The sequence below is a fragment of the Molossus molossus genome, unplaced genomic scaffold, assembly GCF_014108415.1.
Source record: "Molossus molossus isolate mMolMol1 unplaced genomic scaffold, mMolMol1.p scaffold_m16_p_4, whole genome shotgun sequence".
NCBI classification, from domain to species: domain Eukaryota; kingdom Metazoa; phylum Chordata; class Mammalia; order Chiroptera; family Molossidae; genus Molossus; species Molossus molossus.
In genome coordinates, this window is record NW_023425377.1 from 26,394,397 (window position 1) to 26,407,698 (window position 13,302).

The 13,302-nt window shown below is 40.4% G+C and overlaps 2 protein-coding genes across 5 annotated transcripts in view; one reads left to right on the forward strand and one right to left on the reverse strand.

Annotated features, from left to right (window-relative positions):
- Window positions 1-422: 422 nt before the first annotated feature.
- On the forward strand, window positions 423-1,691 carry GPR151 (G protein-coupled receptor 151). Its single transcript, XM_036281636.1, has one exon. The coding sequence runs from the start codon at window positions 423-425 to the stop codon at window positions 1,689-1,691; it is 1,269 nt and encodes a 422-aa protein (XP_036137529.1).
- A 2,930-nt stretch (window positions 1,692-4,621) lies between these two features.
- The window catches only part of TCERG1 (transcription elongation regulator 1), a 67,238-nt gene continuing 58,557 nt past the window's right edge, over window positions 4,622-13,302 (reverse strand). For 3 of the 4 annotated variants that reach the window (XM_036282309.1, XM_036282311.1, XM_036282308.1), the window contains 6 exons: window positions 11,861-12,025; window positions 11,403-11,585; window positions 8,874-9,053; window positions 8,203-8,286; window positions 6,832-6,932; window positions 4,622-5,680 (listed from right to left, as the gene is read on the reverse strand). In XM_036282309.1, the coding sequence (XP_036138202.1) occupies window positions 5,479-5,680; window positions 6,832-6,932; window positions 8,203-8,286; window positions 8,874-9,053; window positions 11,403-11,585; window positions 11,861-12,025 (915 nt within the window). In that variant the 3' untranslated portion in view covers window positions 4,622-5,478. Of the gene's footprint in view, window positions 5,681-5,947; window positions 6,042-6,831; window positions 6,933-8,202; window positions 8,287-8,873; window positions 9,054-11,402; window positions 11,586-11,860; window positions 12,026-13,302 lie in introns of all 4 variants that reach the window. The other variant, XR_004962046.1, reaches the window with a different exon arrangement.

Below are 13,302 nucleotides of genomic sequence, written 5' to 3' on the forward strand. Positions count from 1 at the left end.
TGTCGTGTTGACGGTATTAAACTGGTCAAGATTTGAGAAACAGCTGGTTGAAAATAATTGCCTGCACTGGCTCTAGTGCCCTCCTGCCCAGGAACCTATCCCACTTGCATGTATGTTCTCCTCATTTATCATTTATGGGTGGATTGGGATTTTTTTCTCCATGGGGCTGACACTTTGATATTAGACTTGCTAATGAGCAGCGACCATGCACCCTGCTGCCCGCCCTTCAGGCAGTCAACCTACATTCCATGCAGCACAGAAGAGCTTAGCAGTCAACCTTCTTCCACATCCTGCCCTCAGAAACTAAGCAGGGGGAGGGTCCAGAGGTGTCATTTGACACTGACGACAGCATATTTATTTCCTATGCAGAGGAGCCAAGGCAGAGAGACACAAAGCAGCTAGCTTCTGTAAGAAGGCGCTGGATGGCAAAGGTGATGCTGGCAGCCGCCTCTGCAGACTCCAACTCCAGCACCATGAACGTGTCCTTTGCACACCTCCACTTTGCCGGAGGGTACCTGCCCTCTGACTCCAAGGACTGGAGGACCGTAGTCCCGGCTCTCCTGGTGGCTGTCTGCCTGGTGGGCTTCGTGGGGAACCTGTGTGTGATTGGCATCCTCCTTCACAGTGCTTGGAAAGGAAAGCCATCCCTGATCCACTCCATGATTCTGAATCTCAGCCTGGCGGATCTCTCTCTCCTGCTGTTTTCTGCGCCTGTCCGAGCTGCAGCGTACTCCAGAGGTGTTTGGGATCTAGGCTGGTTTGTCTGCAAGTCCTCTGACTGGTTCGTCCACACGTGCATGGCAGCCAAGAGCCTGACCATCGTTGCAGTGGCCAAAGTATGCTTCATGTATGCAAGCGACCCAGCCAAGCAAGTGAGTATCCACAGCTGCACCATCTGGTCAGTGCTGGTGGCCATCTGGGCTGTGGCTAGCCTGCTTCCCCTGCCAGAATGCCTCTTCACCACCACCAGGCTCCACGCGGGAGTGGAAATGTGCCTCGTGGATGTACCTGCTGCAGCCAAGGTGTTCCTGTCCGTGTTTGGTAAGCTCTACCCTCTCCTGGTATTTTTCCTCCCGTTACTCTTGGCCAGCTTTTATTTCTGGAGAGCTTACGGCCGATGTCAAAAACGAGGAACTAAGACTCAAAATCTTAGAAACCAGATGCGCTCAAAGCAACTCACGGTGATGTTGCTGAGCATTGCCATCACCTCGGCTGTCCTGTGGCTCCCTGCGTGGATAGCTTGGCTGTGGGTATGGCACCCGAAGGCTGGAGGCGCAGCCCCACCACAGGGTTTTATAGCCCTGTCTCAAGTCCTGATGTTTTCCATCTCTTCAGCAAATCCTCTCATTTTCCTAGTGATGTCAGGGGAGTTCAAGGAAGGCGTGAAAGGCTTATGGAAATGGATGATAACCAAAAGGCATGCAGCTGCCTCAGGGGCTCAGGAATCACCAGCTGGTAACTCAGAGGTCCTTCCTGACAATGTTCCCTCTCCAGAGTCCCCAGTATCCATACCAGAGAAAGAGAAAACTGGCTCTCCCTCCTCCAGAAAAGAGAAAACTGAGAAGGCAGAGATTCCCATCCTCCCCGATGTAGAGCAGTTTTGGCACGAGAGGGACACAAACCCTAATGTGCAAGACAATGACCCTATTCCCTGGGAACATGAAGATCAAGAGACTGTGATACATGACTAAGTTTCAAAGCAAAACAAATTGTGATTATTGTATTTACTTGTCCTGCTGCTTATCAGTGTGGCTGACTTTACCATATAAAACATGATAAACTCATTAACTTTAGAAATGACAGAATTTGCTTCACAGTCTGCATTTTCAAAATGTGCAATGTGGGAAGTAGAACACCATGTGAGGAGCAGTGATTATGTTTCAGAATTAAAGCCTGGCTGCCCAGAGAATGGGCTGCAAGGTGTTGCTACAAGTGACTGGGAAGCCCAGCTATATTGTCTTTGCTCCCAGTGGCCACACTGGCTTCTCTTCAGGACCTGCCCTGTACCGGCTGGAGTGAAGCTTATCTGTCCAAAGATGAACCCCCTTTCCCTTTAGTTTCTCGAGCCGGCTTGGCCCTAACTTCACCCATGAAACTTTATTTCACTTAACCAAAACTCAAAATCGATGTTCACATACTGAGATTTTGTCTTTAACATACTAACGAGGAATAACTTCCGTTACCTTCATTTGCTTAAAGTAAATTTATTCGATAAAAATCTGTACAGAAATTCTAAGACTGAAGGTTGCAGAATAAGGAACTGCACCTTATTCCAATTCTAGGCTAACTTCAAATCATAGCTTATTTGGGCCAATTTTAAGTAAATTCAAACTTCATCTTTTTAACGCCACCTCAGTGAGTCTTCAGTTTCTAAGTCTGGATTTTAGCAGCCCAGCATGACACTCTATATTCTGATATGGAGAACTTAAAAAAACTTCCCTTATTTCTCTCCCCAAATACAGGGACAGTTACTCTTCTACAAGCTGAAATCAATCTGTTCCTCCCAATATCTCCTCTCTCTCAAGATAAATGATAAGCTATGGCTAATGATATAGGTATCAATTACTGAAGGCAATCACCGAAAATAATTATAAAAGGGGGATAGAGACAAACTTTCTTGTTAAATGGCATTAAATGTACCATAACATTGAACTTGAACCTTGCACAACTTTTACAGTGCCTGAGTTTTTAAGATATAAAGATGAGCGAAAGTAACAAGAAAAAAACAAAAACAAGGGCAATGCAGAAAATTAAATTTTGTGTTTCCAAACATATTACCATACAGCTTGAACAGGCAGTAACTGTTCACTGTACAGCAAGTGAAAGCACACCGCAACAAACATGATTCTGATATACATCCCCCCCCCCCCCTTAAATATAAGGACATGTGTCCATGGTTCTTGATTACTCTGTAATGGAACTCGGGGGCATTTTCACTAAAGGACTTGCTCGGGGTGGGGGTGGGGTGGGGAACAGACGGACGACTTTCTCTAAGGCAAGCAATGAAGAATTTGAAATAAAAAAATATATGCTGTGGATGGAATTTTATTTTTTTAAATGTTCAGTCTATGGATTTTTTCCTTAACAAATGATCATGCTTTGTTTTAACACACAAGGTAGGACTGTTTTTTATTTATTTGGTTCATTACAAATTTTATTCTAAGGCTCACATGATCACAAAGTACAATTTAACCTAAGTATCCAAAATATTGTTTTTTGTAATAAGATAGCTATACAAAGGGATTACCTTTAAAACTGCCTGTGATGAACTGAGTCAAAAAATTTTATGTACATTATATATAGTAAATGTTGAATTAAGAGGTCAGTGCTTGATATTTTAACTTACATATAACAATTGTCTCACTTCAGATAGTTTTGGAGAATTAAAGTCTTTGTTTTGAATGCTCCTTTCAAAATCATCATTTGGCACAGTGGGGCTGGGGGGGGGGGGAGCGGGTCAGACCTTAACACAGGTCTCAGAGTCACAACTGAATTATTTTTTAAAGAGTTTGCTGATAAGCAGCAAATCAAGGTGTGGATAGTGAAACTGTAATTACAACAACCCATTCATTAAGAACAGAACACAAAGTCCTGACTTGATCCTAAAGAAATCTGCACAGAGAAGTCTGATTTGCAGTTTATATGAGCAATCAATCCCAAATCCTTTACCACAGTAGGAAGTGAGACCTGGCCCAGCGTCTTCCCGGACCTACTGCGGGGGCAGCGGGACACCGCGGCTCAGGGAAGAGCCTGCAGTAGCTGCACCTTCCTAGGACAGTCATGTTCCCGTCACCGTGTGTTCCTTCTGTCAAATGTTTCCATTTCACTCCTCACAGAACTTAAAAATCACTTAATACATTTATGAAAATGAACTTCAAAAACAGAGAAGGGGGAAAAGAAGAAATGTCTTGTTAATTAGCAATTTTACAGGTTAAGACCTTAGTGAAAGAATCAATTCCAGGTCACTACATACCGTCTTAGTGGCATATAATATAATATAATATATTTAAGCTAAGTACTAAGTAACCCAGATGGGAAAGTGTGTGTGTCAGTGCACATAACATATAAATATGGATCTGTTGGTATTCCTTCTTTTTAAGGTTTTCGTACACTCACAGTATGTGCAACATTACAAGAAAAAATGGATTATCCTATTGACATGTATTTTTCTAAACATTTTATTTGTGTTACACTGAAAGTAGGAAGCTATGAAGAGATGAAATAGAAGGATCTCTTTAAACTGGGGGGCAAAGCTACAGGCAGGCGGGAGCCCACGGCGAGGCTCGCGGGACGGCGCACGCGGCACGCTGCAAGGACGCCAGCGACCACTACCTGCTGTTGTTACTATAAAAGGCAAGACAAGGAAACAAAAATCAGCTTCTTGCTACAAAGCAGTAAGATACTGCTAATAAACTGAGCACCGAAATGTTTCTTTACAAATCCCCTCCCTTTTACACTGCATATATTTTATTATTATATTCAAGCCTTTCAAAACTAGGTGATATCCAAGACTTAAGTCAATTTTTTTGGTACCAAATTACATTTGCTGCTGCATTTAAGAACAGGTTTAAAAAATGTTTTTATAAATTATGTAACATAATCATATACAATCCACATATATAAAAGGGTTGGTTTATTGTAGTTCAAATACATAAACTGAACATTCAAACATCTTAAAATTAAACTTTAGAAACAAAAGTTTAACATTCAAACAGGAGTACAGTTTACAAGGAACACCCAGAAAGGTAATCTGTTGTCTAATCCAGAATATTGATAAAGATCACTTAATGGCGAATGTGTTTAACCAGCAGTTCTATTCTGGCCAACATGTTAGTTATGACCATAGTTCCATACCTGAGAAGAAATTACTACATAAATCTTCTCTTAGGCTAAACAAGACTTGGCCTATAATTCAGAGGGGATAATCAAAGCACATAAGTGAACAAATAAAACTAAAGTGTTCTTTAGAGACAAAGGTAAAAGTATGTCCATTATAATAATCTTAACCTCTGGAAGATAAGAATTCAATTTTCAGTGTTTTCTCTTTTACCCGCTTTAAAAAACAAAATCAAAACAAAACAAACCCCAACTTAGGTTTTCTTGGAGTCTGTGGTATTTGTATCTTGCAAGTTCAAACCACAAATGCTCTTTTGTCTTGCATGTGTAACACTGCTAGAAAGAACGTCACCAAGAGTCACTGACTTCCACATCTCATAAAAGGATGATTTTTAGCTTCAAGGTTTTAGATTTACTAGAGACAGCCTATATTTGAGTATGTATGTCAGTCATGCCACACAAAGAAAAGCATAAATATTTCCCAAGTGTTCTCTGTTCAGCAACTGTTCACGAATGCTTCTCCTTCTGTTCGTCAGATGGTTTTGCAATAGTTTGACTAATGCACATACATGTAAAACACCTGAAAATTGGCTCATGCAAGCATTTTGAATTAATAGATACCCCGTGGAAGAGTATGCAGAATTATTTTGTGGATCGTCGGGTGGGCTCTGACGCCGTGGGAGGTGGGGGTGGACCCCGGCGGTCCAGGTCATCCACGTACGCCACGATCAGTTTACGCCTCTCCTCTGGCACACAGTCTAGTACTAGATACCGTTTGTCGTTCTGCAAAATTTTTTCTACATCTTTCAGGTGCTGATCGGATTCCTGGATTAGCTTTTTGGATCTGAAATAAGAAAAGAATTCCTAGAATTACTGACTGCTGTTCACAGGTCTTTCATATATGAGCTGGAAATGTCCATCTAGTTCCTAATTGTGTTTCCACTTTTTTTTTTAAGAAAAATTTCACTGCAGTGGTCACCTTTGTAAGTCGCCTCAGCAAAGACTCCAAGGAGTGAAAGGGCCTCAGAAGCTGAATTACCCTCCCACCCCTACTGGTGGTCCCTCCAGATCAGGGCTGAGGGTGGGTGGGTAAATCTTGCCCGTGCTGTACCTGTTCTGTGGATGAACAGAGGACTTCAGTCTGCGGGGCTGCCAATCCCAGCATCTTTCACAAGCTTTCACTTTCACATCTTTCACTAAATTAACTACAAAAATGTAGAAAGAAGTCTTACTTCACATCTAATTTAAAAGCCCAAGCTGATGCAAAACATTAAGGATCCTGACCAAAAAATCCAATGACAAAATACCTAAAAACCACACCCTCAGCACTATCTATCCTCCCGTGCACATACCCTTCATTAAAATGCTTCAAATTTCTCTCTTAAAGGAAGAAAAGCTGGAGCGTGAAACAGTGGCTTCCTCACCGATTACTAAGCAATGTCAAACTGTTCTCTGGAGGGGAAATCGTTGGGGCTGGGGGACAACTGGGTATGTTACAGGGAAATCTTGTTTTAAAGCTCTGATTTTATCATTTAAATTTTTTATTTAAAAGTATCCAGCAAACTACTTTCTTCTGAGAAAAAAACAATGTTTTTGCTGAGCTTAGATGATTTAAAAGCTTCAGAATGGTTCAGAAACACTGCACAGTCTTCAGAGGAGGTGAAGGTAATTTAATAGTCCCGTCATGAAACGTAACTCTTAGGTAGTTGGGGCACTCCTGAAAAAGCAGTGAAGTGAAAACAACAGTCTGTTTAAAAAACTGGATGGGTGGGTAACACAAAATAAGAATTGACATCTGGGCCCTTTCTTTAAAAAACAAAAACAAAAAGGAAGGTAGAAATGAGCTGGCTGTCTTTGGCCTTTGATAAAAGTTGGCTTCTTAGCCTTCAAAATTAATAATGTCCAAATGTGTGTGAATGCAAAGTATGCTCTGGCCATCAGAGTAGGACTAGTCAAGACCGTAACTGTCGACATGAAACATTCCAGTGCACACACCTATATGTTATAAATTTGGTCTCTTTCAAAAGCGTCCTGAAGTCAGCTTTGGCAGTGATGTATTTGTCTCTGATGTATTCTTCGAACTCCCTTTGTTTTTTCTGCAAAAAGACAGTAAGATTAGAGGGAAAAAAAGGAAAAGTCCACTAATTCAAAAATTACTATCAATCATTTATAAAACCAGTAATTTGTTAGTTACATCATAAGCTAGAAAATTCTACAGAAAAGAGCAATACAGTACATTTACATTTATTTGTGTTCATATAGCACCCTTAAAATGCAAAATCTGCAATGTACATTTTTAAGACAAAAGGAAAGCAAAAATGCAGAACCATGTATTAGTCATAGCTAAAACTTGAGGGTTTGCTATATGCTACACCATGCTGAGGGTTTTATGAGGCTATTCCGTCTAATCTTTCTAACAACCTCAAGTGGTAGACAGATACTCATAAAAAATAAAGAAATGTGCATTTCCTGTGGACTGTATTTACATCTTCAAGCACAAAGACACTGATGTGGTCTAATTGATGGGTACACCAACCATAACATTCAGAACTAAGTTATACTGAACACTTAGCTTTTCTAGTAATAGTTATGACAGATATAACTCTTTGGGCTTTAAAAAAAGGACTTTATTATCAATTCTAAACAATCAGAAAAGTTAGAAGCAGAACCTGGGTCTCCTAGCTGTCAGTCTGCCACTCTAACTCAGCCCCGTGTAGTTTGTGGTCCACACCTCTGAAACACCCTAATAGTGTTTGAGAGGAGAAATACCAGATCTGTGAGTTCTGGACTCTCCTAGAGAAGCCCTCAGGAAAGGAGAATGGTGGGAAGAGAACAAACGCGAGGCCAAGGGACAGAATGGACTGCAGTGGGCGACACGTCCTCGACGTCACTCACGGTTTCAGACCCTAATCGAGCGTGTTCCCATGCAGGAGTCAGAGCACCCGAACAGGGTTCAGCTCACAAACTTCGCACACTGAGGTTCCTCCAAAGTCTCAGGACTAGAGATCACGCAGGGTGTTCTGCTGACGTAGTTCAGAGCCAGGCGCTTTGACAGCCCAGTGCCTGCCAGCCTGGACATACCTATGTAGCGGAACCTGACTATGCAATAAACTAAACCTACGGCTTCGATAAATCTCTAAAGTCCCAAAACACAGCTTTAACCCCAAGGATCTTTGCTTTTTAAAGTTTCCATCAATATATCACGTAAGAAAGAAAATTTGAACTTAAAATTCAGATTTCTCATATACTTAAAAGTTATTCACTTAAAACCATCAGCTTAAATTTGGTAAAGACACTAGTGCTGCTGATTAAGCGCCCAATTAATATTTATAAAGAGACAATAAAACTCAGACAAAATCCTCTTACCCTGTCGCTGGAGGAGAACTTAATGCACCGAGGATCTTCCTTAATGATTTTTTTTACTTCTTTCCAGGTGGATGTTAAGGTGATCTTTGAAAAGACAAGGGAGTAAAGACATAAATCTAGCTCACTTTTACTGAGGGGTCAGACTGCAGCACTCATGGCAAACAGCCATACTCCCTGCCCTGTGAGGCCCAAGTGTCACTGGACTAGTTAGGACAGGAAGCAGCTTTAATGCCACAAGAGTTATTTTCATGGCCACACTTTCAAGGTGGCCTAAGACAATCACCTGCAAACCCCGTATATGTCCAGGGGCAGCACCATAAATTCTGAAGAAATCATCACCAAAAGAGAGCAGGTCAACAGGAGCGAAACCTGGACAACAGAGTGTACACACTGCCATACGAGGGGGCTGTGACGCCAAGTTCAAAATGGAGTGTGAGACGGAATTGATTAAATTGATTATCAGGAGGGGTCAATGATCACACAGCTAAGGACATTCTGAACAGCCACAAGAACAGATATGAACTTGAAAAATGTATAGAAGTGGCATAACTCATGAATTCCAGTAATGGACCTAAAGACCATGACACTAAAAATAATATCAAAATTTTCCTTTTTGGAATTATTAACAAAGATTCTTATAGATTAAAATAGAAAAAGTAAGAGACTCTTACTGCAGAAGTTTCATCCAGAAGTTGCCTAAAGTGCTCCCTCTTCTTTTTGGTAAGTGCTTCAATGTGTTCGTTAAAAAGCTTCTCTTTCTCCTCTCTCTCCAACAAGGACCCCGACTCCCAGCGGTGATCTTTCCGGAGGGTCCTCCGAGTGTCAGACCAGGACACGTCTGAAGAACGAACCTGAAACAGAGAACTGTACCTATCACCAGACTTATCTTTTCACACTTCAACAATAAAGGCTCATTTGTTTAGGAATGATACATTTAATACAAGAAGCTTCTGGTGACTTCATCCTAGTTAAGCAGTGACTGAAAATCTGCTTCTTTAAGCCACAGATCTTACCTCCCAGAGCTCACCTAAGCTATTGAATATGGGTTCAGAGGTGGGGAAGGATGAAGAGAAGATATCCCCCATCAGCTGTGGTCCCTAATCATGTTAACAGTCCTTATGCCCTCTATTTAACATCTTACCAACTTCTAGTAGAAGAGGATGGATACGCATAAAATAAGAAATACATCGTCTTAACGTGCCACCAAACAGCTCACAGGAAAAAAAAAAGTGCCTGGCCGGTATGGTTCAGTGGCTGAGCGTCAACCCATGCACCAAGAGGTCACTGGTTCGATTCCTGGTCAGGGCACATGCCCAGGCTGTGGGCCCAATCCCCAGTGGGGGGCATGCAGGAGGTGGCCAATCGATGTTCTCTCCCATCAATGTTTCTATCTCTCCCTTCCCCTCTCTAAAATCAATAAAGAAAAAAACAAACAAACAAAAAAACACTCAACAAATTTTGAGCTCAAATTTGGACTTATCAACTACATACTGGAACTGACACTTCCAAGCATAAGAAGAATTAACTTAGTTAAGAAGACCAGATAACAGACACCCAGACAGGTCTAGCTGGTTCACCAACCAGTAGAAAGGTATGCTCCGTTGCTGGTTATGACATTAGCAGTTAAGTCACATTGCTGCTAAGAAATATGGGAGGCTGAAAAGACAGAAAGGTAAGAAAAAAGGAAAATAGAAAAACATTTCTTCAACATTAATCAAGTATCTAAAGTGTCACGCAATTACTATGGTTGGCACTGAGAATATAAAATAAATAACATGCTATCCCTTCCTTTAAAGGGCTCACTTGTTTTAGGAAGGCAGGCATGTGAGCCAACAACTGCGGTGTAACAGCAGTGAGTGCTGCGGAGGTGTATGCTGAGCACAGGGGTAATAAAAGAACAGTGAGATCACATCTGCCCAGGTGGGTCGGGATCAGCCTCATGGATGAGGTACGTGACTATGCTCTTGAAGAATGAGGAAGTTTGCCACCAAGGTGGGAAGTCTAAAAGCATTTTAGGTGGAGGGACTGGCAGGAGCAATGGCAGGATTTGTTAAATGGAAGTATGGCTCATTAAAGGTTAAGTTCAGCAAGGCTAGATCCTAACTAGGGGTCAAGAAAGGAAAGGAAAGCAAAGCAGGTAAGGTGATATGAAGGTGGGAGAGTCAAGGAACGAACAGTCTTTTATATTACGCTAAGGAGACTGAATTTGATTATGTAGGCAACTGCTAAGAGTAAGGAGGACCTTGACCTTGTACAGGTACCGGGAGAGTCACGAAATCAGATTTTCCTTTTACAAAGATTTCTGTGGTTGCAATAAAGATGAATTTTGGGGATGCAGAGATAGGGAGAGAAATGAGGAAACAACTCCCGACTGCCTAGAGAAGAAACAGAGGAAGCTGAGACCTGATCAGCAGAAGCAAAGGAAGAAATCTGAAGACCCAACAGGAGTGGTTTGAAAAGCCCCACTGACAGAGAGAAAAGAAATAGCAGGAAAGATGGCGACAAAGGAGGAGAAACACAAGTGGAACAGCAGAGCACCTGGGGTCTTCACAGCAGGGATAGCATACCCTACAGAACTCGGCAACCCTGGGTAATGCACAAGTATTTCAAGAAAGTTCCAGGGTATCTCCTGGGGTCAGTACTTCTCCAGTCCTACTTTTCATACCATCAACGTGGACAATAACTGCTCATCACAATGATGACCCTAAATCGTCAACAAAAAGGGTCAGTTATGCCCCGGCTGGTGTGGCTCAGAGGGTTGGAGTGTCATCCCATGCACTGAAGGGTCAAGGGTTCAATCCCTGGCCGGGGTGTGTAAGGGAGGCAACGGACTGATGTCTCCCTCTCACATCGATGTTTCTCTATCTCTCTCCGTCAGCACGCTTTGTTTCGTACTATGGCCTGTGTGACTTTAAGATGACTTTCATCAAGACCAATAAAAATAAAGCTTTGACAATAAAGGATTATGGATTTTCATCTATACAAATCATCTCACTTTTGAAAATATTAAATAACTAAGGTCTGCCTATTCCAACAGGGCTAATACCAAGTACTCAGTTGTAAAATGCTTTCTAAATAACTTACCAAATTGTATCCCTCAGAGTCAATGTAAAGAATATTAAAATGTTCGCCATGAGGTAATGTAAGGGAGTGCGAACACCAGCACTTCTCAGAAAACACAGTGGGAGAGGAGTAAATACCATGTCAGACAGAAGCGCCTTGAAGTTCTGGATAGCTTCCTCCCGTTTGTGCTGCTCCCGCTCACGATCTATCTCTTTCGTTTGTTCTGACCGAGCCTTCTGAACCTCTCTTTCTCGTTCCCGGAGGCTGGCCTCAATGCGGGCTTGCCTTTCAAGCTCCTTTTCTTTTTCTGAGTCTAAGTTCTGTAAAAGTGAAATTATATTATCCTGTTTACCAACAGCATCAAAATGTCTCCACAAAATAACCAAGTCTGCCAAATACAGAATTTCACACCTACATTTTACCAAGAATACCATATATCTAAATACTGTACCTCATTTCCAAATCAGCTACTAGAGATTCTTAAGGATATCAACAAGAAAAATCCCAAACCCCCAGAGAGCAGAGAAAACCATTACAAGGCAATTACAGATTTTTACTCTTCTGTGGTCACAGTACAAGCGAGTCCCGTGGTTACCTTGGCTATCTTTTCAATGTACTGTTTGAAGAGGTCTTCTCTCATGGATGAGCTGTCCACAGCTTTGTAGCGTGGATCGCTTTCTACTTTGTCTTTTACTTTGCTCCATCGAGACTGACTGTCCAGGTGATGATTAGATAATAGTTCAAAGAAATCCGCTTTAATCTACATTTCAAAACAAGATGAAGGAAAGACAATGAGAAATTCCTCATACTAAATGCTAACAACTAAAAAAAAATGTTCACTTACCCTAAAAATTAGAGTAACTTTTTAAATGCACTTATTTAGGGTAGAATAAATTTTAGTAAAAGAGAGTATCAAAATTGCTCTTTCATGAGAAATATAAAAATCAAAACACACATATGCTATCATTTAAAATACACCTAATTTAAGATAAATCATTTTCCAATAAAATTAATCAAATATAGAAAAAACTTTTATGTTGTTCATAACATTTCATCTCAGAACTGCTATTTTTTTTGTAAGAAATATGAATTTGCATTTATTTTTAACTAAGAACCAGCTTATAACTGACAGAAAATACTGTAACATAAAGCTGGTAAGAATTATTTATTTTAAAAAGTAAATGAATACAATTTTTGTTTGTTAAAATTAATAGAAAAATTTAGAAACAGTTGAGCACAAATAGCCAGTTATTCATTACAAACCAAAAACTGTCAAATATCTAAAAACAAAAAGATAAGTTAAATTTTTATATTTTAGTTTTAAAAAAGAGCAATGTTTTTACCCTTATATACAAGAAAATTATAGAATTTCTGGTCGTAATTAATTAATCATTACTAAAAATAACTGCATTTAGACTTTCTGTACTTTTCAGCCATTGAACATGTGTGCCTTTATACAACTCAGAATATGTGTTTATGAAATAACATAATTAACAACTGAAGTGCTGAGTTATAATACAGTGAAGGTATTAAGTAATATTAACCCTTAAATAGCAAAATATGTAATACTTAGAAACCCTCTCCCAAACTATATTTATAATATTTTTTTTTAAATAGGGAAAGAAAGTTATAAATGAGGCATTTATTTTTATGCTCCTTTGAGGATCTGTTTTCAAGTTTAGTCTCATCTAAATCATGTTGTTCTCCTCCCAGAGAATAAGATACCCAAGGTAGCCAAAGTAATTTCAGCAGAGGTTTCTGATCATGTCAAGAAACTCTTCTCCCCATAGAGATTAAATATGCTGCCTTCCCTCCTAACCAAGGGAATAAAAAAATTAGGAATGGAACCATAATTTTAAATGTGTGGGCATAAAATAAATGAATCATTACTTTGCCTATTCCAACCCTCTCGTTCCCCTATAACCTCATTTCTCCTATTAGAGGGTTAAAAGGGAGGTTATGTCCTTTCTAGAAAATACCTGTAAGGTTATAAGAAACTGTTTCTACATTAGAAAATTTTTTAAATGATAAGAACTA

Excerpts from the sequence above, each read along its gene's own strand:
- GPR151 (XM_036281636.1), top strand. The coding sequence starts at position 423 with ATGGCAAAGGTGATGCTGGCAGCCGCCTCTGCAGACTCCAACTCCAGC.